The following is a 24,556-nucleotide window of genomic DNA, read 5'->3' on the forward strand; positions in this document are numbered from 1 at the left end:
TCATCTAGTTTTCTTTTGTGTCTACTAACTATTGATGCATCAAAGTATTCTTGTGATATTTTATAGCATGCACAGATTACGAAAACAAACAATTTCAAATATGTTCATTAGTCTTCACTGAGAGGTCAATGTTTATATAATTAGGAAAACTGCTGCTTACCCGTATATCTCTTGTTTGTACAGTTCTGCCAGGGGTGCATTTTACAAAAGTACTTACGACAAAGTCGTAAATATTTACAGCCTCGTAAAATGATATTTAAGGAACAAAATTGACATGAAACCAATTTTTTTTTTTTAACAAATATTTCAATTCCCATATTTATATTTTTGAGCCATAAGAATAAATCATTGATTAGTTGGTGATTAATTAGCATTCATTAATTTGGTCGTAAGTCGTAAATTCTTTTGTAAAACACAGCCCTGTCCTTTAACTATTAACATATCTGTACATGGGGGGGGGGGGGGGCATGATGCCACCTTGTATTCGAGATTAAATAATAATTTGGATACGATGAAATTTAAAAACAATACAGTTGAGACATACATGTACCGTATTAAATTATAAGTCCTACAAATATTGTCAAAATAGCACGCAATACGGGACTTACGGCCAAATAAACTTTATTCATATAAATATAATATTACGACTCCTTAGCAGTAAAGATATTGATGAAAATGAGAAAGTGTGGAAACTTATTAATAAGTAACGGTTTTATCAGCTTTATGTATAAGAATAAAAAAATCACTGCATTGTCGTTTGATTTTTTGTAAAATGGTTTTGAATGGTCAGTGAAGGGTTCGGAAAACTTTTTTATTTCTTTCTCAGATCAAAGCTTTAACAGTGACTTGGTGATACCAAATCTGAAGAAAGGGTTTTAATATAAAGATTTTAAAGAGATGATTTAGCCAGAATCAGATCGGAGCCGGTTTGACTGTAAATAGAATATTTGTGGCGTTTCATAAAGAATATACCCGATTATTCGTTTATATAAACCACCACACGATATATAAAGATTCCCAATTATAAGGCATTGAAATTTCATCCGACCTTTGAACAATTTAATTAAAAATGTCAAATCCAATAAACAAATTTATATATTGAATAATTGATCAAATAAGAAAAAACTGTACTCGAGTACATTTCCAAGTTATTTAAACTAAATAACGATTTAATCAACTAATAAATCTAATATGTATATGTGATGGAAAACCATTTGATTTATATCGATAGTTTCACTACTGCTTTAGACAAAACATCTATCGGCCTTTCGGCGGCATCTCTACTAAAAACATTTTTTTTAAAAATCTGTTGGGTTTTTTTTTCTTTGCTAAGTTTTGTCTCCGAATGCGTCAGTCAACTACCGATAACGCTTTTACATCAACATCTTTAAATCTTCAAGGAAATAAGCTTATTTGTCTAGAATCATATTAATTTAATATAGTATTTCTTTAAATGTTGCTATGAGAAAATATATAAATTTTTACTTTATGCACTTATTTTCTTGTTTGAAGTAAACAAACTAAAACATTCAAAAGATGTCCAGGGTTATTATTTATTGTTATAAGACATCAATCTTGACTTCTCCATTTTCCTACTCTACATATGTATATAAAGTTCTGTTAAATTCGAATATGAATTGTTTATGTTAGTATATTTCTACCTTATCTCATCATACAAGCTGTACTAGACATTGTCGTAACGGATTTGAAACAGTTCCGCGGAATAAAAGGTTTGTAGGTCAAATCAAAAAAGTAGATCAAAATGGTATATTATTTTGCCTGGTACTGCGTTCCATACACGACAGACAGGTGCGATCATATCAAAATCAGCGAAGCTTGTAAAGTGTGTACACGATCCATTGTTGTGATTGTTCCTTGTGAATCGTGATCTCCCCGAACAGATACGTGATGTGGACTTTCTAGCAAATACGATGAAGAAAACTAAAACTGTTGGTGGAGCTAGTAGGTTAGATAAAATGAACATTTATTTTGTTTACATGATTTAAGTGGCGATTCTTCCATTACTCTATCTGATCGATTTTTGTCAATAAACAAATGATAATGACTGTCAAGGACCACATTTTGTACCCAGATAGATTTATATAACACCGTTTGAGTCCACTTATAGGCCTATACAAGTGCAGTATTTGCACATGGCTGCGAGTGTGCGTTTGTTTATTTGTAACTAGGTTTTTTAAAAATTAAGGTGGCCTTTAAGTGCTAAAATTTAAGATGTATTAAAAAAAGTCCTAAGTTGTGTTTTGAAATACACGACGCAATTAGAATTTATCACTATTCTTTGTTACTATATTTATTTAAATACACGTATTAATAATTCTTCAACCCCACCATCCCTTGTTTGATTTTTAATATACATGTACAATGTGTGTTTTCTCGGAGATTGAAGAAATTTAGACTGATTAATGTAAGAATGATTTTTACTTCATAACATGTATGAAACAAAATTTTAAAGCTATACTAGAGTTTATATCAATTGCACCATGTAAGCCGAATACTTCGCGTCGGTTGACAATGATCCCCCCCCCCCAAAAAAAATGCACTATTTATATATTATTTATAAGTTGTGTACGTTTCAGCTCTCGACCGGCAGCTAAAACGACCACCAACCAGACGCAAGCAGCGAAGCCCAATGGTCGAAAAGAACACGTATGTACCACATCAAAACCCCTACCTGGGGCAGGTGTCAAACAAAGGCCTCCATTAAAATCACGAATATCTTTCTCTCAAGCAAATAAAACGGCGAAACCTTTGGGTGCAGCGTCTTCTATCAAAAGCAGTGCAAGTTCCAAAGTTGCTACAACTCCAGCGAGTGGCAACCTCGTGAAAACTGAAAAGAAGAACTCAAACTTGGAGGCAGACAAGCTGTATGCTCAGATAAAACAGAATCTCGAAGTTAAGAAAAATGCCGCTAGGTTGCAGAGCATGGGCTTTAAAGGAAATTTCAAACAAACGGAATCCTCTAATCATTTTGTTCTTCTTGGTGACGTCACCAAGCCCCTCCCAAAGACATCAAAAATAGTTCGACTGTTTACGAGCAGTACTTTTACTGGTAAATCCTGATGCTTATTTATTTATTTTTTTCTATATTAATTTTGTATTAATTTTGTTATCATTTTTCGTTCTATAATTTTGTATTAATTTGTATTATGCATTGAACTTACATATTCAAGTCCTTCATAAACTTTTAAAAAAATTATTTTTACTATTATGAAAATTAGATACTATGTTGGAACGGAACATGCTTCTGGAAAAGACGTTTCCTCAGATAAAGCTGTTTTGTCAGACCCGAGGGTACGAGTTCCAGGTGGTGGACATGAGATGGGGGGTCAGGGATGAGTCAACAGACGACCACATGGGAACAGAGCTGTGTCTTAAGGAACTGATTCAGTGCCGCGACATATCGACTGGACCAATCTTTGTGGTACAGCTTTTTATTAATTACTACCAGCATTTTTTTGTTTTGATTTTGTTTTGTTTTATAAATTATTTTACCTATTTTCAATTAAAATGTTTGGTTCGTTCATCCGTAAAGCTTACATTTGTTTATATTTTTTATTTATAAATTGGTATTTTGGTTTTAGAATGTTTTGGTTCATAATGTTTGGGCTTTTATAAATATAGTCATTTGGGGGTGTGGGGGGAGGTCGATGGTGGGGTAGTGGTTACTAGGTAAAATTTACTGCTGTACTTTTACTTTCACATCTAAACACATGGAACTTGTCTCATATAAAATATGCTGTTTCCTTTTTATAAAAACAGACATTGTTATCCCATAAGTATGGATACTGTGCATTGCCGAGAGAAATTCAGGCCACAGAATTTGAAAAACTCCTCAAAAGTGTCAAAGATAAAGATAAACTGGCATTGTTGAAGAAGTGAGTATTTTTTTCTGCTTATTTGAATATTTTAAGGTAAGACTGCATATAACGACCATGTTCCTTCAATTATTGCTGTAGGAAATTTAACCCATTGCATATTAAGACATTCTATGTTTTTACAGGTGGTTTGTTAAGGACGACAACTCAGTTCCAGCTATGTACGTTTTGCAATCCATCAGTACCATTTTTCCTGAATTTCTGTCATCCGAAGACGAGAAAAGACTAGAAGCCAAAACGAAATGGTGGGAAGACAATGACGCTATGCAAGAAGCGCTTTATTCTGCTGCAAAGAAAGCACTTGGAGACACGGAAGCTGAGAAATATGTCATATCCGGTTTGTCAATGAGTTAATTAAACTTATAAAAGTTAGTAAAAAAATCTTTTGACAATAAATACATGGTACAAGAATTTGTAAACCGTAGATATCTGATTTCATTTACTTATATATTATTCTAAAATTGTTTGTTTCTTTAGTTACTGAAAAAGAGGTAAAACAAGGTTTACTTGACATAAAAGATGCAAACAAACACTGTTTGTGGTTTCAAAGAACCCTGCGAGGAATCGATAAAGCTGAACCCTCTAGGCTGGTTTCGAGATATACAGGTCTGTTCTATTAAATTAATAAGCAGCTGCCATGAAATATTTTTATCTATAGAAAAGATTTGATAGCTACTCAAATTAACTCAAATTTTATGGGATAAGCTTAAAAAGACCTTGGATAAAATAAATTTCTTAATTAGCCGTTAAAGAGTGTTACAAACATAAAAGTTGAAATAGTAAGATGTGGTTTTGTTTTTTTATCCTAATTCTACGAATTCTTAAACTTTTAAAAACCCAACGAAAAACAGTAACTAGTATTTACATCGAGATGAATTTGCGGACAGTATTGTTTATGGTATCTACATATCCGTGTTATTATGATTTTGTAGTAAGAATTTAACCCTGATTGCTTTTCTTGATTTCGATTGCAGAATGTCTAGGTTCAGAAGAGAAACTAAAAAAGGTGAAGATGTTGATGTCTGAACTAAAGGAGAAGAAAATTCCAAAACTACTTCCGGCTGAAAACACCTGCACCTACACGATTGATTGGACAGGAAAGGGTGAGAGCTTGTGCACTCAATTAAAATTTTCTTTTGTACTGATCGTTTTAGAAAAAAAAGACTACACTGTTATTGCTATAAATCCTAGATCAATTTACCTTAAGAGTTAAAATTGGCCAAAATCGCTCTTTATTACGACATATAGCGACTATACCATTGCTAAGAACAGTATGTCAAATCTCCCTTAGGTTGATAGCTAATTGGCCATAATCACTTTGATATATTTTAAAACTAGCATACAAAAAGTAAATAATTATTATAGATATATAATTAAAACACTTAAAATTAGCTTTGTCATACACATTAAAAATATCGAAGGCACTGCCTGTTATTATTTTATTATAAAAGATTTGTCAAAAATTCAGACTTCATATATCAGAATTTCCCAGTAACTTTATAATATTTATCAACAAACAACTTAAGGTATTGATCCTGAGAATAGTCAACACAAAGAATACTTGGTAAAAATGACTACTGATTTCAAGACGCAAGTCTGTCGGCTAATCGAGAAAGGAATCCAAGAAAGAGAAGAAGAGAGTGTTTCAACTAATAACGTTTTGTTTGAGGAATGCCTTCAACATCTCAGATTTGCTCATGAAAAATCCAAAAATTTCCATGGTCGTGAAGCAGTACTGAAGGTACATGTATATCAAAGAAGCTTATTTATCTCTTTGCCTGCTCGGGAGTGAAAGCTATCTCTAAAATCATTCCAAATCAATCGCACAAAAATGCAATACAGTGAATATGATATCGCGTACCATAACTTTTGATAATATAATTATATTCCTAATGAAAATATGTTAAATCTTTTTCTACATTGATAAAAAAGAAAACAGAGGCATACCTGAGCAAAGGCAACAATTTACCGCTAATCATCCATGGAGTGTCTGGCTCAGGGAAGACCTCCATCATGGCTAAAACAGCCATGATGACAGCATCTAAAACCTCCAACGCTGTGGTGATTATAAGGTATATATAAATTTTTTTTTAGAAACAGTAAATTAGTTATGACTTTTGTTTTTAGATTTATATTGATGTTGAACGTATTTTCATTTTTTGTGTCGCAGTCATGCAAACAAATAAAGGTAGAAGAAGAAAGGAAACTTCTTGAGTAAGGTAATGAAATAACAACATTCCGCTGATTACAGGTTTCTTGGTACCACTCCTAGAAGTTCAGATATTATTTCTCTGTTGAGAAGTATTTGCAATCAAATCAAAACCGTCTATGGAGATACATCAGTGACATCTGAGGTAACTTAAACGTATTAGTAAAAATATTTGTAATATAACCCAAATTTCATTTGTAAATCATTGAAGTTCAACAGAATTGTGGTTCATTTTAGGATCCAAAAGAACTTGTGGAAGAGTTCCAACGATGTCTGCAAGAGTTGCCAAAACCTGACAAAGAACTAGTCCTGTTGCTGGACTCTATGGACCAGCTAGATCCTTCTCACCAAGGTCGACAGCTTGGCTGGATGCCAGCTAGTTTATCAGAGCATGTAAAATTCATTGTATCAACCCTTGAGGAGGAAAAATACGAATGTTTTCCTGCCCTTAAGTTTTTATACCCAGACCAAAGCAATTACATTGCTGTAGAAAAACTTCCGGAGGTAGATGTAAAGAATATTATTGGTTCTTGGTTCAAAGAAAAGCACAGAACTTTAACTGATTACCAAATGGATTTGTTGATGAGGTCATTTGACCAATGCCCTCTGCCTCTGAACTTAAAGTTATCGTTTGACGAGGCCTGCAGATGGACATCTTTTGCCGCCCAGGATTCCACTAGACTTCAAACAACAATACGTGCAAGCATCAACCGCCTCTTCTTTAGACTAGAGAGGCAACACGGAGAACTGTTCGTGTCTAGAACGCTTGGCTACATCACGGCGGGTGTGTTTATACGTTTATTGATGTTTTTTTTATTAAATCTTCTAATGCTACAATTTTACTTTCAGAATTGTTTCACGACAGTATTTCTCACGTTGACGTTCTGTTCATTAATAGCTAAAAGTGGCCTGTCCGAGGGAGAATTAGAAGACATTTTGGCATGCGATGATGACGTCCTTAATGACGTGTACACTTATTGGACGCCACCATTGCGTCGCTTACCGCCATTGCTGCTTCTGAGATTGAAAGCGGATTTAAACGAATACATCGGTAAAACCACTACATTTTAATGAAAGAAACTTTTAAACAGTAAAATTTTACTTTTAACCAATTAACAAAAATTCAATTTAACTTTAAAAAATCAATTTCAGTTGAGCGTGGTGCAGATGGGATGACTGTGATGTATTGGTATCACCGGCAGTTTATACAGGCAGCTATGGATAGATACTGTGAGAATGCGAAGATTCTCCATGAAGCACTGGCCGATTTCTTCAGTGGAAAATGGTCAAATGGTATACATGAAACTTGTTTGTTCACTTCACTAGTATTCATACACTTGGAAGACCCATAGCTCATTTGACCTCAGAATAAATAAAATGTCTCGTAAAACCAATTACAAAAAAAAATCTTAAAAGTTTGTTTATTTGGCTCAATATTAAATGCACAGTTTGTCTTAAATCTCTAAACACCTCTCAGTCCTTATGTTAATTATGAAGATCGTGGACATTTACATTTTGTTTTTGTTTTAGGAATTAAGAAGCCCTATAAGGACAAGTCAGGAAAAGCATTTGAAGAAGATAGATTAGTGGGGGCACAGCCTCTGATGTTTGGGAGCACGTTTAACGTTAGGAAACTGAATAATCTCCCCTACCACAGAATTAAGGCTGATCAGATAGAGGCGCTAAAAACAGAGTCTCTATACAACTTTAAGTTTATATTTTGCAAGCTTCTTGCCACTTCTTGCAGGTACATGTTTTAAATATTCCTATATTTCTATTCCCGCTTACAGTACTCCTCTCTATAAACATTGTCCGACTCTGAAAATGTCTTAGTCGTTCTCTATTACGCAAAAGCAGAACTCAAAACTGCAAACCGAATATTGTGATTCTCTTTTTATTTACAAAGGGCTGGTTTAGAAATGATCTACAACATAAAATATCAACAAATAATCAGCTGTTTCTTTTTATTGTACATGAAACTATCTCCTGATTTGCGACGATGAATAGTTGCGAGTGGGGGAGTCCATGGATCTTGTACATGTATTTATGACACGCAAATACAGTCATGTAATATCTACATGTAAAAATCTATAGACATTGATATATCTATAGATGTGTTCACATTTATTCGAACAGGGAGATATTCTTCTCCATAATTTAAAGGTCGTAATCAGAATCAATTTCTTATGAAATATTCACAAGGCCGAGTTTAATAAGTATACCGCCTAAGGAAATGCTGTAAAGCGTATGCAAAACTGGTTGTAGTTTTCCGACGATGTTCTAGAACTTATTAACAATAATGCATTGATTACAGATATCTATTGAAATTTTATAATTTATTGCTAGGTGATTTATTTTAATTTTCTATCACAATCAAACACGTAAATTTTTTTGTGACGTCTACTGCACTACCATTTTATCATCTTGAAATTCGACTGCCATGAAATCATTTTCTAATTATAATTTGATTTTTGATTTTAGCAACGTTTTGTCTGATTTTTCCCTCGCATCTGAGAAAACCAACGACAAACAAATCAGTATCATAAGGGACACCTTGCAGTTGTCTGAGCATGCGCTGATCTTTGATAAAATGCTTCTTGTGCCTCAACTTCTAGACAGGCTATCTGAAGAAAAGGTTTTGTAAACATATAGTTCAAACGTCTCATAAACGCTTTACAGCATACAGTAAACGTAATCTACCTTTGAACGGGCAACACTTCCGTTCATGTGTCTTTGATTCTATCCGATGTTTTTTTTTATAAATATCATCTTTTTTTAGATTTAAGGGTTTATTTAATTTTGATAGATGTTGTATTTTCTTTCGCAAACAGAGCGTAGCTTCGTTTTTATCCCAGATGGATGACTACCCGTTCAGTTTTTTATTTCCTCGTCATCATATGTTGGCAAAACCTGGAGGTTCTCTCGTGTTTTCTTTGTCGGGCCATACCGCAGACATAATTAGCGTGGACATGAAACAAGATGGCGTCACAGCAGTCACGTGTAAGCAATGCTTAACAGTCCAAACTGTATATAATTTTTTATATGAAATTTTGTAGTTATATGACTTTTTATCATCTTTTACTCTAAATTATTGCATGTGAATAGTACAATCATCTGCAATTTTATTGCATTATTAATATTTTCAGGTGCAAAATATCCAGACAATAGCATTAAATTTTGGGATGTCAAAAATGGAAAACTGCTGAAATCAATCGACAGTATTGCCCCAAGAGCCGTCAAAATGTACTTCGTGTGTAACGATACCATCATTTTAGCACATTTCCACAACAAGATTGTGGGACTGAAAGAATCGGGGGAAATACTGTACACTATCCCAATTCCAAGGGAAAGAACTCTCTTTTGTCCGGTAGACAAGGGAAGAGTGGCCTTCCTTGTGTTCCAAGATAATACCATCGAGTGGTATGATGCTAAAACTGGAAAAAAGACTGAGACCATAATTTGTCCAGATGGGGTTCGATTCGGCGACACTGGAGTTGCAGTCAGTAAGTTAAATTATTAATACATCAACACTTTAGTACAATAAAAAGTATGCAACAGTAGTAAAATGTAAAAGAGATATGGTTACAGTATGAACAAAGGACTTTTCAAATTCTTTTTTAATATCAACTTCATTGATAACTCTAAATTGCTTTTATATTACTATAAATTTTCAATAGTTAGCCAAAAGGCGTTTTTATTTAAAACGGCATGGTCACAATTTTGGTCAAATTCTGGGGTTTTTCTGATTTTATTATTTACAGCGCTTTAAAAATGCATTTAAAAGGATCAAATGAAATTTGAGAGGCAGTCATTGATTTTCAAGCAAAATGAAGTGCTCATTATTCTTTGTCTTGTAAACAAGGTTTATGCCATGGTTTTGTTAACATAGCTTTAATTTACCAGTAAAAAAGTCTTTTTTAAAGCTGATTTGTCTATCTTCTTATTCAATTTAAGCAGAAATAGACAGTTTCTAACTTTTTACAGGTTCATTTAGGCCTAAAACTGGAATTTTTTCACTTTAACATTCAAAATGTTAACACAAGCTTTGTTTACATGGCAAAGAATTGTACGCTCTGTAATTGCTTATTACTCAACGAATGACACTCAAATTTAGGCTGCCTATTACAAAAATGCCTATTGTTGAAGCATTGTAAACACTTAAAACGTAAAAATAATTTATGCCCAAAATCGTGACCATGCCCCTTGAAAACGTTGAGTCCATAATGTTACCAGTTTCGATTAAATACAAGGCATGCATTAGTTTTGTACACATAAAAGATATTTTTATTCTATTATTAAAATCAATAGTCATCACCAACAATTCACATAAACAGATATTCTTATTTTTATACTATATACTGTATTGTAGACATATTTCTTTTGTGTAATATTTATATATTTTCACATACATAGACCAATTTTACCAATTCAACATTCCATTCAATATTTTACTTTTTTAATCATTATAAAAATACACATTATATATAATACAATTATATCATTATATTTAATATCGACCAATATTCTTCTACCATCTACTGATCTATGATAATAATTCAATGTTGCCATTTTTCATGAAAAAAATTGACGCCCCTCCACTTTCAACTGATTCTGAATAGCAATTAATCATATCATCAAACCATCTCGATTAAAAAACATATTTTTGTTCCTCAACAAAATGGGTTTCTTGTGAAAATATGATATCATAATTATTCACATCCCTTAGCCAATCAAAATGAATTGTTTGTTTCTATACGTGTTTTAACCTCGAACATTTAGTGAGAAAATTTTTAGTATCGTATTGATCATAAGTTCAAGAGTTAAATTTGTCGACTTACTAGTGATTGTTGCCCTTGTCACGCTTGTCGGTCTTTTTTCTTTGCTTCCGAAGATCTCTCGGGAACTTTTCAATATAAGGCTGGGTAAGGAAGAGCTCCTTAGCATCCCGGTGTGTTTGTTATCAAGCTTTTGGTATAGGAGACCTAGTCTGTCTTTGCCAGGCAATTTGTTGTTTTTAGTGGATAGGGTGGCCTCTTTGTCCAGTCCAGTCCCCCAGAACACGTCGAAGGTACCTTCAGCAAATGTAATGTTACCGTCGAGTGTTTTCGAGAATTGCCCTGAATTCTACTACGTGTATTTGATCAGTCTCACAAGTAACGATCTCCTCTATTACAGTCTCTTTGTCGTCACTCCATCCTTGAAGGAATCTCTTTAGGTTACTGTATTCCCAATCCTGTTAGCATCAAGGGCTGATTCCGCATCTCTCACCTTCTGTGCCGCATCTGTGTTCCCCGAGCTTTGTGAGCTGATACGCGTGCTCTACTGATATTTCAAATTGGCGCTCTCCGAATATATTTGAGAAAAAAAGATATTTAGTAAAAATACAGAGTGGGTAAAAACTATCATGTCCTCTCACCTGTATGTCACGTGACTTCGAATTTTATGAAAAATAAAAGTGTAATCTAATAAACAGCTTTCAACTCGCACTTGACGTAGGTTTGTAATATATGCCTGCATAATAAATATTTATTTAGTTTTTATATGGTATGGGACACTTCTCAATATTATTGTGGATATTAAACAACTTTCATCGGTTTAGAATTTCAAATTTTACAATACGTGACCAAAAATATGTTTTTAAAAAAATTGGAAAAGTATATTTTATAATAGCACCAGCGGGATTCGAACAGACGACCTACAGATTCGTTTTTAACTGTCCTAGATATTGCGCTACGTGTTAGGTAACACATTTGAGAAATAAAAAATGTAAAATTAAACACAATGTGGAGGTGTACCATATCCCCTTAATTGAATTGAATTTCTATGTAATTGCTTTAAAATAGGCCATGTTTTCCATGAATGTTGACAGGCTCCAAGACTTTGGTTGCCGCCACAGTGGAACCACGAGAAAAATTCATTGTCCTGAACTTAATAACCAAACAGGTCTCTCTGTATGATGTCCCATACCCGGAGGAGGTTATCAGACGTCACATTATCAAGTCCTTAGCCATCTTGCCTGACGAAAGACATGTCATATTCTCCATCCGGTTTGACAATGACATCCGGTTCCTGGATGTCTCTACGATGAAAGAGGATAGAATTATTAAAGGTATATTTTACTATTTGTACATAATACCGATTATCATATAAACAAATTCTGCAGCATGCATATTTACACACAATACTACGTTTTATGCATGGGTTTGGTTGTACATTTATAGATGTACTCAAAATAATTTTGGTACCATTTTCCATGAACTGCAGACTTCAATATTTTTAGGTTCTTTAGATTCAATTTTTATTGTGTAGAATTTTTACCTTATTGCTTATTTATGCTCAAATGAGAACACAAACGTACATGTAATGCTAAAATTTGAGATATATAAAAGAACATTATACGAAGATAATAATATTCTAAATGTTCTTAATATTGAAAATGATACCTCCTTTAGAAAATCAATACAAAGTACTTCAATCAAAGCAAGAAGAAAAAAAAATATTGCATATATTTTAAAACACGTTATTTTAAAACCACGAACGTACATGCCTGTTTCCTTTAATTTTAAGGTAGCAAAGGAGATTTTACACTTGGACAGTTTGTTCTTTCTCCTGATGGTACAGAACTATTCTATCAAGTAGGACAAAGCGTGTGCACATGGAACCTGAAAACAGAAAAGTTAAAAATGGTATGTAACAACGATTATTATTATTATTATCTAATTTTAGAACTTAAATTCGTGAATTTTGATTGTTTTTATAACATAACTTTATGTGTCAAATACATGATTGATTTGTTCTTTTTGATTAAAAAAGCATGTATATAGTGCATACATTGTTTTCTATTTATCTTCTTAAATTATTTTTCACATATTAAATTGTATAGATCTGGAAAAATAATGCATTCTCAATGACTGCAGAGCTATGATCATCAGAGACGGTCAAGACCAATCTGACAGATTATTGCGTTCTCTGCAATTCTCACTTATTCTAATTATCTTAAACTCTATTTTTCACAGAAATATTTACACCCTTGCTATGTCTTCGGCATCGCGTCAACAGACTGGAAAACCATGGTAACCATTTCAAATACGCCAATCTTAAGAGTATGGGACATAACCAAGAAGGTGACCGACAAAAACAAAATAAAAGCTACTGGCGCAGTGAGGGGTCTTGTTCGCATGTAGTAAGTAATCTACATTATTATTGAGAAACAATTTCTTAATATCAAATGGTGGTAATATATATCTTACGTTTGATTATTACCTGTAAAAGCCAACTCAGAAGTAGATATGGTTATTTTCATTTAACCGTGCAGTGTTATTAAGTATCCACGATGGTTTCAAACTCTGTCTTTAGTGATTATGGACCAACATCCAGTCCTAGATATCTGTTGGGTCTAGCTCAACTGTACATGTTGGATCGTAGGCAGAAAGGAGAGGAGGAGGACTTTGGTGTTGTTGCGGTTGACCTCCTCACTAGTGAGGTGTGCAAAAAAGGACAACTGGTGAGTCAAATTCTTATTCACACACATATGCACACGTTTTTTTTAATGTATATTAATTTATCTTCCTCAGTTTGTCTTGTTCTGTTACTGTTTTTGTTGGTATGGTGAACAAAAACCTTTATGGAAGTTGTTTGGTAAACAGTTAATGAAAGAATCTTTTTTTATTTTTATTAAATTTATCAATTAACAAATTGGTACAATAACGGTAAAAATAAATAACAAATAACACATTTCTTTAAAGGGAAATTTTTGTGGAATAATTTAAATATTACAAAATGACATCGACAACGATCCATTTTTACAGAATGAAAAGCCTCGGTTACTGGAGATCTTAAACGATAAAGAAGTTATCATATGTTCGTCCGACCGAAAACTTCGAGTTTTTGACTTAGACAAAATGGAAATTACGAGAAGTTTCCAGGGAAAGATGTTTGAGCATATTCCATTTACTCCGTATGGATACGTGGAGTTAGTTGTATTAAAAGACAGAGGAGGCAAGAATAAAGGAAATTAAGCGTTATTGATAGATATTTATTCATGATATTTGATTATTTGAATAAGTCATGCAAATCTCGGGAAATATCTCAAATTTTCAGTATGCATTGAATCGATAATCAAAAATATTTGAATTCATTGAGACTTTGGCCTAAGGTGATGTTGAACTATTTTTAGAACTTGTAACGGTGACAAAAGGAAGAAAACACTTCAAAATCTATGACATAAAGAATGGAAAAACCAAGGCGATCATTAAATGTCCCTCAGAAGGGAACTGCAGACTCAAGGGTTTAAAGGTATTGTGGCATAAGTATTAAATTTTCATGTTCCCTCATTTAATTTAGAAAATAAAATTATTTTTGCTTATGCTGAAAAGATTCAAGAAACATCTTAAGCTCACCTAAACCAAAGTCCTGAGTGAGCTTTTTTGATTAACTTTCTGTCCAGCATCCGTCCGTTCATCGGTATGTCTGTAAACTTTATACTTGTTTGCCTCCTGCTCTAAGTAATGGTTATTCTATAGATGCAATTTCGAAGATGTTACATGTACCTCCCATCGGCTGCCATGTTGTAGGATTATATGCCTAGATTCCTTCATAATTCAACCAATTTCAACTTGCTTCACTCGGAATGTTAACGTAAACAACACAGTTTGAGAAGAGTTATTTATTTTTGATAGCTCCGTGAACGGTTTATTGTGATTTAGTTTTGATTATTCGCTGTATAGTTCTGGGTGTCACGTTCCAAGTTGGTTGCTAAAAAAGGTAAATTCACAGTCATTGCTGCACCGACGGGGGATTATGCCTGCAAAATTAAGTCTGTAAAAACCATTTAAACTATCAAACTTGACGCCAAGCATCCTTTGGTTGGTTGATGGGGGTTCTAATTTGATTGAATTAGAAGCCCTATGTACCCTTTTAAAAGTGAAAAGAGTACCCTTTTCTCGAGAGCCATTGTAGTAAAATTGCCCACAAACATTGCTTTAAAGTGAAAATTCAAAAATGTTAATACCATGAACATTCAAATAGAATATCATATACATGTAAAACGGAATCGTATAAAAAAATATTAGCTATAGTTTGTGATGATGTAGAATTTTCAAGTTTTAGTTATAGTGTAATACCTTTCGGTATTATAAAGACTCATTTTTGCGTGGAATTTTGCATTTAATGATAAAGCTATTGGATTTAGAGTTATGTATATTGTAGCTGAAAATCGCAATATCCCATGGGTCTAGCTTGAAAAGGAATCAATTGAAAATATATAAAAATCAATTATAAAAATTAAAATTATGATGATATATTTAGAGATCCAGGTTTCAAACTGACAGCTAATCACTTTGAAAAACTACAAAATAGTTGAGTCTACAAAATTCCGCATTACTGAATTTATTTGTCTATGAGTATTTAAGATTAATTCAAATCTTCAATGCTTATAGGCATGCTATGATGGTTCTGTGGTAATTGCCCACAGTACAGCAGATAAGTTCTTCATTTTGGATACTGTAAACAGCAAATTTCTCGGCGTTGTTGGAGAAGATGACTTTAAATGCCAGAGGATATTTGAATACGTTCATTTGACTTCCTCTGGAAACACTGCTTTGTTCTCTGTAAACAGTACAGGAGAAAATGTTTGGTCAATGCAACTCTACAGAGTAAGGGAGGGTAAAGGTATGTTTGCAAAAAAAAAAAATTAAATAATCTTTGGATGATGTAATGATACCGGTATATCTTTTTATGGAAAAAAATATGCTTAAATTAAATTTTTGATTATTTTATTGATTTCAAGTCATCACGGCATAAAGATTTAGAACTGTTTATTCATTTTGAAGTGGGTGTCAAACTAACTGACAATGGTTATCCAGATTCCTTGCAATACGAAGCAAGATTTCTAGCTGTACCAAATGTCAGAAATCTTGAAGATTGGGGATTCGTAACGTCGTATCTGGATAACGTTATCCGAGTTTGGGACGCCACAAAAGGTAAAAATGCAAAAAGAAAATTTACATTTTAAAAACTAATTGTTACTTTCTTGATATCACAGCTTGCATTGTCTTTCTTTTTTAATCTGATACTGTGCTAACGCTTCTCCTTTAATTCGCTATTTACGTAGGAACCATCTTGCATCGATTGGGTGGCCATGCAATGCCTGTGACGTTACCACTAATGAAAAAAGGTTCGAAATATTTTGTCACGCATTGCAGGCGTCAGGAGAATACACTTCGAGTCTGGGACATTAAAACCATGGATTGTGTAGCTGCCTACAAAATGGAAGGAAATGTAAGTTATAGCTTGTACAGTTTGAATTTGTTCATGATGTTTTACGCAAAAAACTAAATATTCCATGTTTAAATGAAGTATAAACTACATGGGTTATTTTATAACATTTTAACACCAAGTAACAAGTAACACCAAATTTGAAGAATCATTTAACGGAATTTTCTACACAATCGCCAAGCAAAATATAAGTAAACTGTCAATCAATCGTCTGATGATGGTGCAATGGACTCAAATTTTCAAAAATCTAAATTCTTGTTTGTAGGAGAACATGGTGTTCGAGGACTGTGAGGATCTTAAGTCGTTTTTCTCGATAAGGACAGACCCTGTACATTACAACCATTGGTCTTTGAAAGGGCTGGGTTGTGACACTGATTTGCAGTCTCTGCCAGTTATATACACAGGGAAACGTAAGTACTTATTATCCCGTTACTGTCATCTAGAACTGTTTATTATTAAAGAGGGATACACATATGCGTCTAGTTAAAATCTGATCGAAAAAATAGTATGATTATTGCATATTTTATATTTTTATTAATTAGAATTTAGCGTTTCGTGTAGGACCTACGTATAATTTGCGTTTCTGTATTACAATATTTTTATCGTAGAAAAAAAATCAATTGACTCTTTCAGTCTCGGGATAAATGTAACATTTTTTTCAGTATGTTTTATAAATTTTTCCTGTATAACTTTTCCTGTCCAAAGTGATTTTAAATTGAAAAGAAAAAGATAAATGTTAAAATCAGCTTTATCATTAAGATGTGATCAAAATTTTCGCAGAGTTTTGGATGTGCTTGGGTAAGTCAAATGATTGCTTCTTGAAATCAAAAGATTGATATGTTACATTTTGTGATTTACATGTGTGTGATTTCAGAACACAGTGAAGTAGACCTTTCCGTGCCTACACCGCATCCCGATGATGCAATGGATCCTGATGACGACCCGGACGAAGAAGACGAATTTGACGAAGATTAAAATAGCTAGTATTATTATTGCTGAACTGCCTTATGTATTGAATTTACAAAAAATTGTAGTCTTCTGAAAAGATACTGTGTGCATTTTTTTGTAATGCTCTATACACATGTAGTTATATGAAGTGTCCATCCAATCATTTATGCATGCGAGATTAGTTCATACAGTTGTCTGTATTCCATCTTACTGTTGGGATATTTACGGGGTCGCTCAGTTTTGCAACAAATTGTTAACCACAAAATGTAGCAAATTTTGCAATATTTGTTATAACGATCTTTTACGATATCTTGTAGGAAACTGTAATTTTGTATGTTTTACCTGCTTCGGTATACGGGTTTTGTTTGCCATTCTTCACTTGCAAACGGTCCCTCCCCGTCTTGTCGTCCAGACATAGGTGTGTTTAAAGAGAAATAATTAAACACATTAGAATTCGCCCAATATAATCTTAAATTCCCCCACTGACAACGATGGCGAACGAGGCAAAAATAATACTGAGGAGGAGGCGAATATTTCCTTGTATACAATATTTGCTTCGTAAAATATTCATTTGAACTTACAAAAAACAGGTCAAATGGCATTTTTTAATCCATAATACACTGTAGATTGAATTATTTCATATTCTTAAACATCATTCTTGAAGGTTCTGAATAGGATGAGTATTCTTCACCACGAATGTAACATGTACATTTCAAATCAATCAACATGTACAATTTAAAATGTTGGTTGATATTTTAGCCGCTATGTAGTTTGTTAATTGCTTCCACTAGTGTTCCTCTTTTTCCGATCTTGTGCGATGAAGTTTTGAATGTCCTATATTTCATATTTAGTAAAGCAGGAACCAGACAGGGCTTTCATCAAAGATGATTGGGTACACGAAAACTTTGTTATATTTTTTTTGATTATTCTTACAATTTAATATTCCTTCAATAGATTCAATTTATTATTTTTTTTTTTGGCTTGAAAATGTATTGAACGTAATGCTCTTTATTATTTTTTTTTTTTTTTGGGGGGGGGGGTGTCTTTTACAGTTTAATCTCCATTATGATCTGTTTATCATATTTGCCATTAAAATGAAAATCAAGTTATACATTGACTTAGTTTATTGTACATTAAAATAAAAAAAAATGCATAATGGCAGGCATGGCAACTGTGTTGACCCTTTTTTGTTAGATCTTGTTAGATCAATACTATTATAACTTAATCAATTACTTTATAAGTCAATAAAGTTTGTAAATTTCAAATTGTTAATAAAAGATAGGTGATAAACAGTTGATAAATGTTATCAACTTAAAAGTTACTACATTTATTTACGCTATCAATATCAATCCTACATATCTTATTACGGAATATAAACGAATATTTTAGTATCTTGAAATTACAAACCCACGGAAAAGTTAGTAGTGGATTTAGTTAAAAGAGTTAGAAGCGCTGTGTTTAAAGGTTATTTGGTAATAAACCCAAATAAAGCAGTTATACTTCCGCTTTCTTCCTCACTTCCGTTTAATTTTACATCGGTTCCTACCCCAGGTGTATTAACAGTGAATTCCCAATCGTCACTGTCGTGTGATTTTTTAAAGACTGTTTCTCAAAATGTACAGATTTTTAAATGCTGAGGAAAACCAAAAAACCACGGAGCTTTTGGCGGGAATTTCTTTCACTCTTTGTTCCTGAAGGATAAACTGATACTTGGCGACTTTGCTTTTATTTAATACAAGGTATGACATGAATTCGCCCACATAAGTTTGCAGTGGATCATGTAGGTAATTGCTTCAACGTACTTCTTTTCTTTTTCTTTTTTTTTTTTGCAAATATGATTAACCCTTTATGTTGAAGCTTGACTGATGAAAAAATTGAGCAGTCAGTGCATTGCTGAAGCACTGCGTTCTGTATTTTGGTGGAATTTGCGTCCTCTAGCGTACATAGCACCGGCATTTGGCTATAGGTTAGAAGTACGATAGCATCTTCCCCAGAATCAGTGGTGTAAAAAGATTAGTCTTTAAAACCTTCTCCAGATCCTAGCTCCATGTATTCCGGTCTAGGGCCATATATCTGTCGATAGTCTGGAAACGAAACCAAATTGTCCCCAACACTGTCGCACTTACTTTAATATTTAAACAACTGAGGCATTTTCCTCTTTTCATGCACCAGCAGCAGCGATAAACAAACTGAGCATGTAATTACCGGGTTGAAGTGGCCGTACGTTAAATTTGACAATGTCCTGTCTGAAATTTTCTGTTGCTACATGTACGTAAATTTTGTACTCTTTGCTTTCATCTTCTTTTTTAAAAGTTATCGACGCATTTACAATCTCACCAGAATTTAAGTTTTGTATTTCTATACAATTTCTCTTTCCATGTGTATTATTGCGTCCTTATGAGAACGAGGGAAAACTCCGAAGTAGACGGAAGCTTCTTCTAGTTTGACCGATTTGTTAAATTTATCGAGATCCACGGGTTTATTTAGAAGTTGACATGATTCGCTAGTGGCCAAATCGGTGTTCGTGTATTGCAGGTGCGTGCTTATAAAGTACTCTGGGTCCATAAGGAAGTAGAAGTCTTCGCGCCAGTGAAAAGACTTGCCATCGATATAACCAGCATCCCACGTACAATCCACCAACCGTCATTCCCCTTTATCAAATAATAGTACGGCGTTTCATGCATGATTAGTTTCCATAATGGAAAGGTCAATTTTTACTTCTTTTTTTTTTACTGAATCCCTTTGGATATCCGTTGATAACATTAACAGGGACGTTGGCACATCTTTTACACAATAAAATATTTAGATTTTACAATAATTAAAAACACCCACAAACAAAAGCAATTGTGATTTAACGTATTTGTGATTTATTTTTTTTTTTTTGGGGGGGGGGTGGTTTTTTTGTTAATATTTATGTTATTTTGTAAATTCGGTTCGATTTAATTTTGACTCTGATCCTTTTAGTTAGTTTTTCTTATCAGAAACAGGTTCATTATCCGTACCGTTTTGTTTGTACCTGGATCAAACAAGGCTCTCATGTACAATGTACATGTACATTTAATATTATTGATCTAAAATTCGACTTCGTTAACTCATACCAAATTGATAATCTCCATTCACTTCGTTATACCGACACAGAAAGAGATTGCTGTATCCAGAACAAACTCTGGAACCGTTCCGGGACATAATCAGAGTCAAACGATTTTTTCTCGCCTCTCCCCATGTATCAATCAACATCATCACATATATGTACTAACTGTATGCCAAAATAAAAATATCATTTTAATGCAGGTAGTTTTCAAGCACCACTGTTTACTCAATAAAATTTACCGATCAAATGCATTTACACAGTTGTTGCTTGGCTCAATTTAGTTTAATTAAATCAAACCTCAATGAAACACTATCGAAGAGGAGAAAAATTAGTAAGGATGTTGTTTACTCATGGCTTGAGTTGTCAAATTTGGATCTTAAAGTTCAATGTCATGAGTAAAATTTGTTCTAAACACAAAAGTTGTTTATAAAATTAATTATTATTGATATAACATTCAGTACTTTTATCTTATTATGGAATAAGGCTCAAACAAAAATTGGACGTATAGCAAACAGAGGAAATTCAGAATAAATATTGCAGATTTGTTATCCGCTGAAATAGTTTTGGTAGTACTGATCATTAAAACTAAATATTTTAAATCTGAATCAATATAATTTTGCATGTTTTCTGTTGGTTTTATCTATTTTAATTATTAACATAATCGTATGGCACGCAATTAATTTTTTTAAAAAATGCTACAAATGATAAAGACACCATATTCCAAAATTTGATCATTGCATTGGCCTCATAAACCTTTTATGCCAGCAGAATATGGTCAATATAAGTAATTAAAAACTATAAAAAAAATTTGTATTATCATTGAATCTTTTGTTAAATTGAATCAAAATGGGCTAGCATTTAACTTATAGAGGAAATTCGGACTGAAATATTTTTAAAAATTATATCTGAAAACCTTATGCTTTTTATCTATTTAGTGTCACTGCCATTCACAGACTGTATTTCATTTTTCAAATAGTGTAATAATTATTTGTACAAATTTCATTATTAAAAAAATCTCAGTCGTGGTGTATAATTTTAAGAGATTATATATTCTTAATTTTTCAAAAAAATTTCAATGACCATTAGCTCAAAAAGTAGGTCATTGACCTACTTTTTGAAAGTGAAAAAAATAACATTGCAGTTAAATGTCTATATCTTCATTATCATCAGTGGATTTTTTTTTTGAGTAAACGTCATCCTTAAAGTATGATATAAATGTATGGCTATGAATTCTTTAAGCTTCCTTTGAACGTTGTATACATGTATGTTATACTCTAGTAAAGGAGGCTTGATGGTTGTTTTTTAGACTGTGTTAATCTTCTAAGAAGAAGAGCTCTGTATAATGGTTAAGGGAAATACTCTATCGATTTGTTCTGCACTTACGTAAATTAATAATCTATGATATTTTTGATGTTACTATGAATGATTACTTTGTACACGATTGTCTCAAAGTTTATAGCGTTTCTATTTTAGCTGATCTGATTTATCTATGAATATTTAAGGAGTGTTTTGGGTTTTATTTGAAAAATCAGAAATCTTAATTTCTCAGAAAAACTTTTTCTACTAAATTTCATGCAAACTGAGCTATACAGAAAAAAAGATGATATTGCTTATCTTCTTATAAATTCACCCATGTGGTGTATAATTTAATCTTACTTCCCGAGTACAAGAAAAATCAGTGATGCAATCAGATTGTTAATGGGTTAATGAAACATGTTCATGACTTTAATTAGCCCCACAATATCGAGAAATGTGTCTTTAGAATTCCAAAACAGATAATCTACCTCTTGTAGTGATTCAACTGTTAAAATGATATATAAATTATATACATGTTTTTAAATTCAACCCCACTGTAGTATTTTCAAAACAAGAAATTTAAAGCCATCTTAATGTTTTTATCACGTATGTTTAAATGTATTTAGAACAGTTTGTTAAAACGGTTGACTTTAGGGCCCTGTTTGAGAGAGGAACTTACGACTTTCGTCTAAATCTACTGATTTCAATTATTCATCTGCTATCCAACTGTTTTACCTGAATAGCATTTAATTGTACTAACATAGATTAAGATCATTGGTATTACTACAAATCATTTTTGTATGAAATAAGCTAATTGCGAAAATTATATTGAGACTAAAACATTACTTTGTCGCAATTTTTTTTAATGCATTTTATATTTTTTTTAATTTTTTATTTTATATAAAGAATTTCTTTATTTATTTAATGTGTATGTGAAAAAAAAATTAACACCGGACTATAATTAAAATCTTATCTGCCTGAGATCATTGCACAATTTCATGTTGAATATGACCGTCTTAATTCAAAAGAGATAACTTGATTAGGATGAATATGAAGCTTTTGATCGTCATTTAATCGCACTTTAAAGGATAAAATTACAGGAAGTATGCAGCATCATATAACATTTCTCAAAAGACAAGTCTACATAAATTTAGGGGGAAAACTTCCTTGAGAAATTTGATTTTCAGAGTTTTGCTATAAAACCCACGATGCAGTTTTGAAATTCATTTAAAATGTGACTGTACACTACAAAACCTTATATAAGAAATTGTACCAAGAAATATCTTAATGTTATAAGGTAATGTATTATTTTAATCACGTTTGATTTCCATATTGTATTTGAATCTTCATTCAAGATACATGCATAGAATAACTAAATAGTGAAGTCCCACATAAGTTTTTGTCTTGATATTAAATTATTTCAGTATGCAAAGAACTAAAATGCTACCCATATGAATATGCCGGGTTTTTTTTTTTATATGCAATAGGGTTTCGTCAGGGTTTTGTTTTGTTTGTTTTTTTGTTTTTTATTTTTTTTTTGGGGGGGGGGGGGGTTCTTACAGTAATGTGAACGACATTTGTGAATAGCATTGTGTGAAAAGTGTAAAGTCTAAGACACACTGTGTGTACAATAGTATGCTTTATGACCGACTTTGTTTGCTACGAGATGCATGACCGTATGTGCATGGGTATAATTTAATTTCGTATTCAACAAAAAACCTATACCCGATACTACATGTATTAATTAAATTAAAAACAAATGCTCTTGAGGTAAAATTTTCCAGATCATGCATGTACTACTTCTCTCCGATTCACTGAACTGAATGTTGCTTACATGTAATCAAATATTTCACTTCCTGATAGTCGGTTGTGTTTATATACTTTTTGTAATTTTCTCATGATTTTAGATATCATCTGACAGCCAAGATCTTTGTTGATGATGAGTTAAAATGCAGCATTTATCTGCTTTACATACAACGTTTCTGTAATTTTCTTCCAACATGGCTTTTTATTCATTAAACCTTAATTTATGTCCTTGTTTTAAAAGATTATTTCTGAAGATTATATCAAAGAATCAGATTTTTTTAGTAATGAAGATGATCATTCACTCACTGCATGCTGGTGATATATTAGGGTTCGATGGTTGTGGCCAATTTTAGACTATAATGCTCTTCTAAAGGTAATATTTATGGAATTTTTCTTTACAAAATAACTTTCATCTACATCAAATTTTGAAATATGATTTGTTTATTGATAAATTATTGCTATACAAAAAAAAATCTATATATTTCATATTTCAGATATATTGTACAAGTATTTTCCTTCATTTTTGTGTAGAATTCTCCTTCTTTAGAAGATCAGAAGAGTCCAAAAATGGCCACGACCATTCATTCCTTTTAAACATCATTTCTAAAAATTCACGGTAGATATGATGAATAATTTGTTGACCATCTAGCCTCGTTAACAGCCCGAATAATAAAACAATTTTTCACAAGGACAGGAATACAATAATAATAATATTATTATTCTCTCAATAACGTGATCTATTTTATCTTTAGATGCGCTGTATTCTGATTTTTTTGATGAGCAAAACACTAAATGCCCAAATCATAAACATGTATATTTGTTTTTTATAGACTATTCATTATTACCACGATTCTGTGTTTTAAATTTTTTTAAATGCTTTTTCATAGTCAATTGATTTTTATGAACGTGTAAATAACAACCTTTTCGTAAATTCTCATTCAAAAATTATTATTGTTCTGGTCATTTTAGCTGCATGACTTTTTACATTATATATGTAACACTGCAGTAAACAAAAACACATATATATATTCTGTG

The 24,556-nt window shown here is 32.5% G+C and overlaps 1 protein-coding gene across 1 annotated transcript; it reads left to right on the plus strand.

Annotated features, from left to right (window-relative positions):
• The first annotated feature begins 1,808 nt into the window (after positions 1-1,808).
• On the plus strand, positions 1,809-18,749 carry LOC105348195 (NACHT and WD repeat domain-containing protein 2). The gene is made up of 28 exons (XM_066088259.1): positions 1,809-1,966; positions 2,598-3,070; positions 3,240-3,442; positions 3,781-3,896; positions 4,022-4,233; positions 4,374-4,502; positions 4,871-4,999; positions 5,423-5,637; positions 5,829-5,968; positions 6,148-6,250; positions 6,343-6,889; positions 7,004-7,156; positions 7,258-7,398; positions 7,636-7,852; positions 8,587-8,740; positions 8,937-9,105; positions 9,252-9,608; positions 11,975-12,214; positions 12,673-12,791; positions 13,122-13,288; positions 13,462-13,609; positions 13,914-14,118; positions 14,282-14,400; positions 15,543-15,774; positions 15,936-16,085; positions 16,217-16,383; positions 16,646-16,790; positions 17,255-18,749. The coding sequence occupies exons 1-28, from the start codon at positions 1,932-1,934 to the stop codon at positions 17,353-17,355; spliced, it is 5,286 nt and encodes a 1,761-aa protein (XP_065944331.1). The 5' UTR covers positions 1,809-1,931; the 3' UTR covers positions 17,356-18,749.
• The last annotated feature ends 5,807 nt before the right edge of the window (positions 18,750-24,556 follow it).

Source organism: Magallana gigas, chromosome 6, assembly GCF_963853765.1.
Source record: "Magallana gigas chromosome 6, xbMagGiga1.1, whole genome shotgun sequence".
NCBI classification, from domain to species: domain Eukaryota; kingdom Metazoa; phylum Mollusca; class Bivalvia; order Ostreida; family Ostreidae; genus Magallana; species Magallana gigas.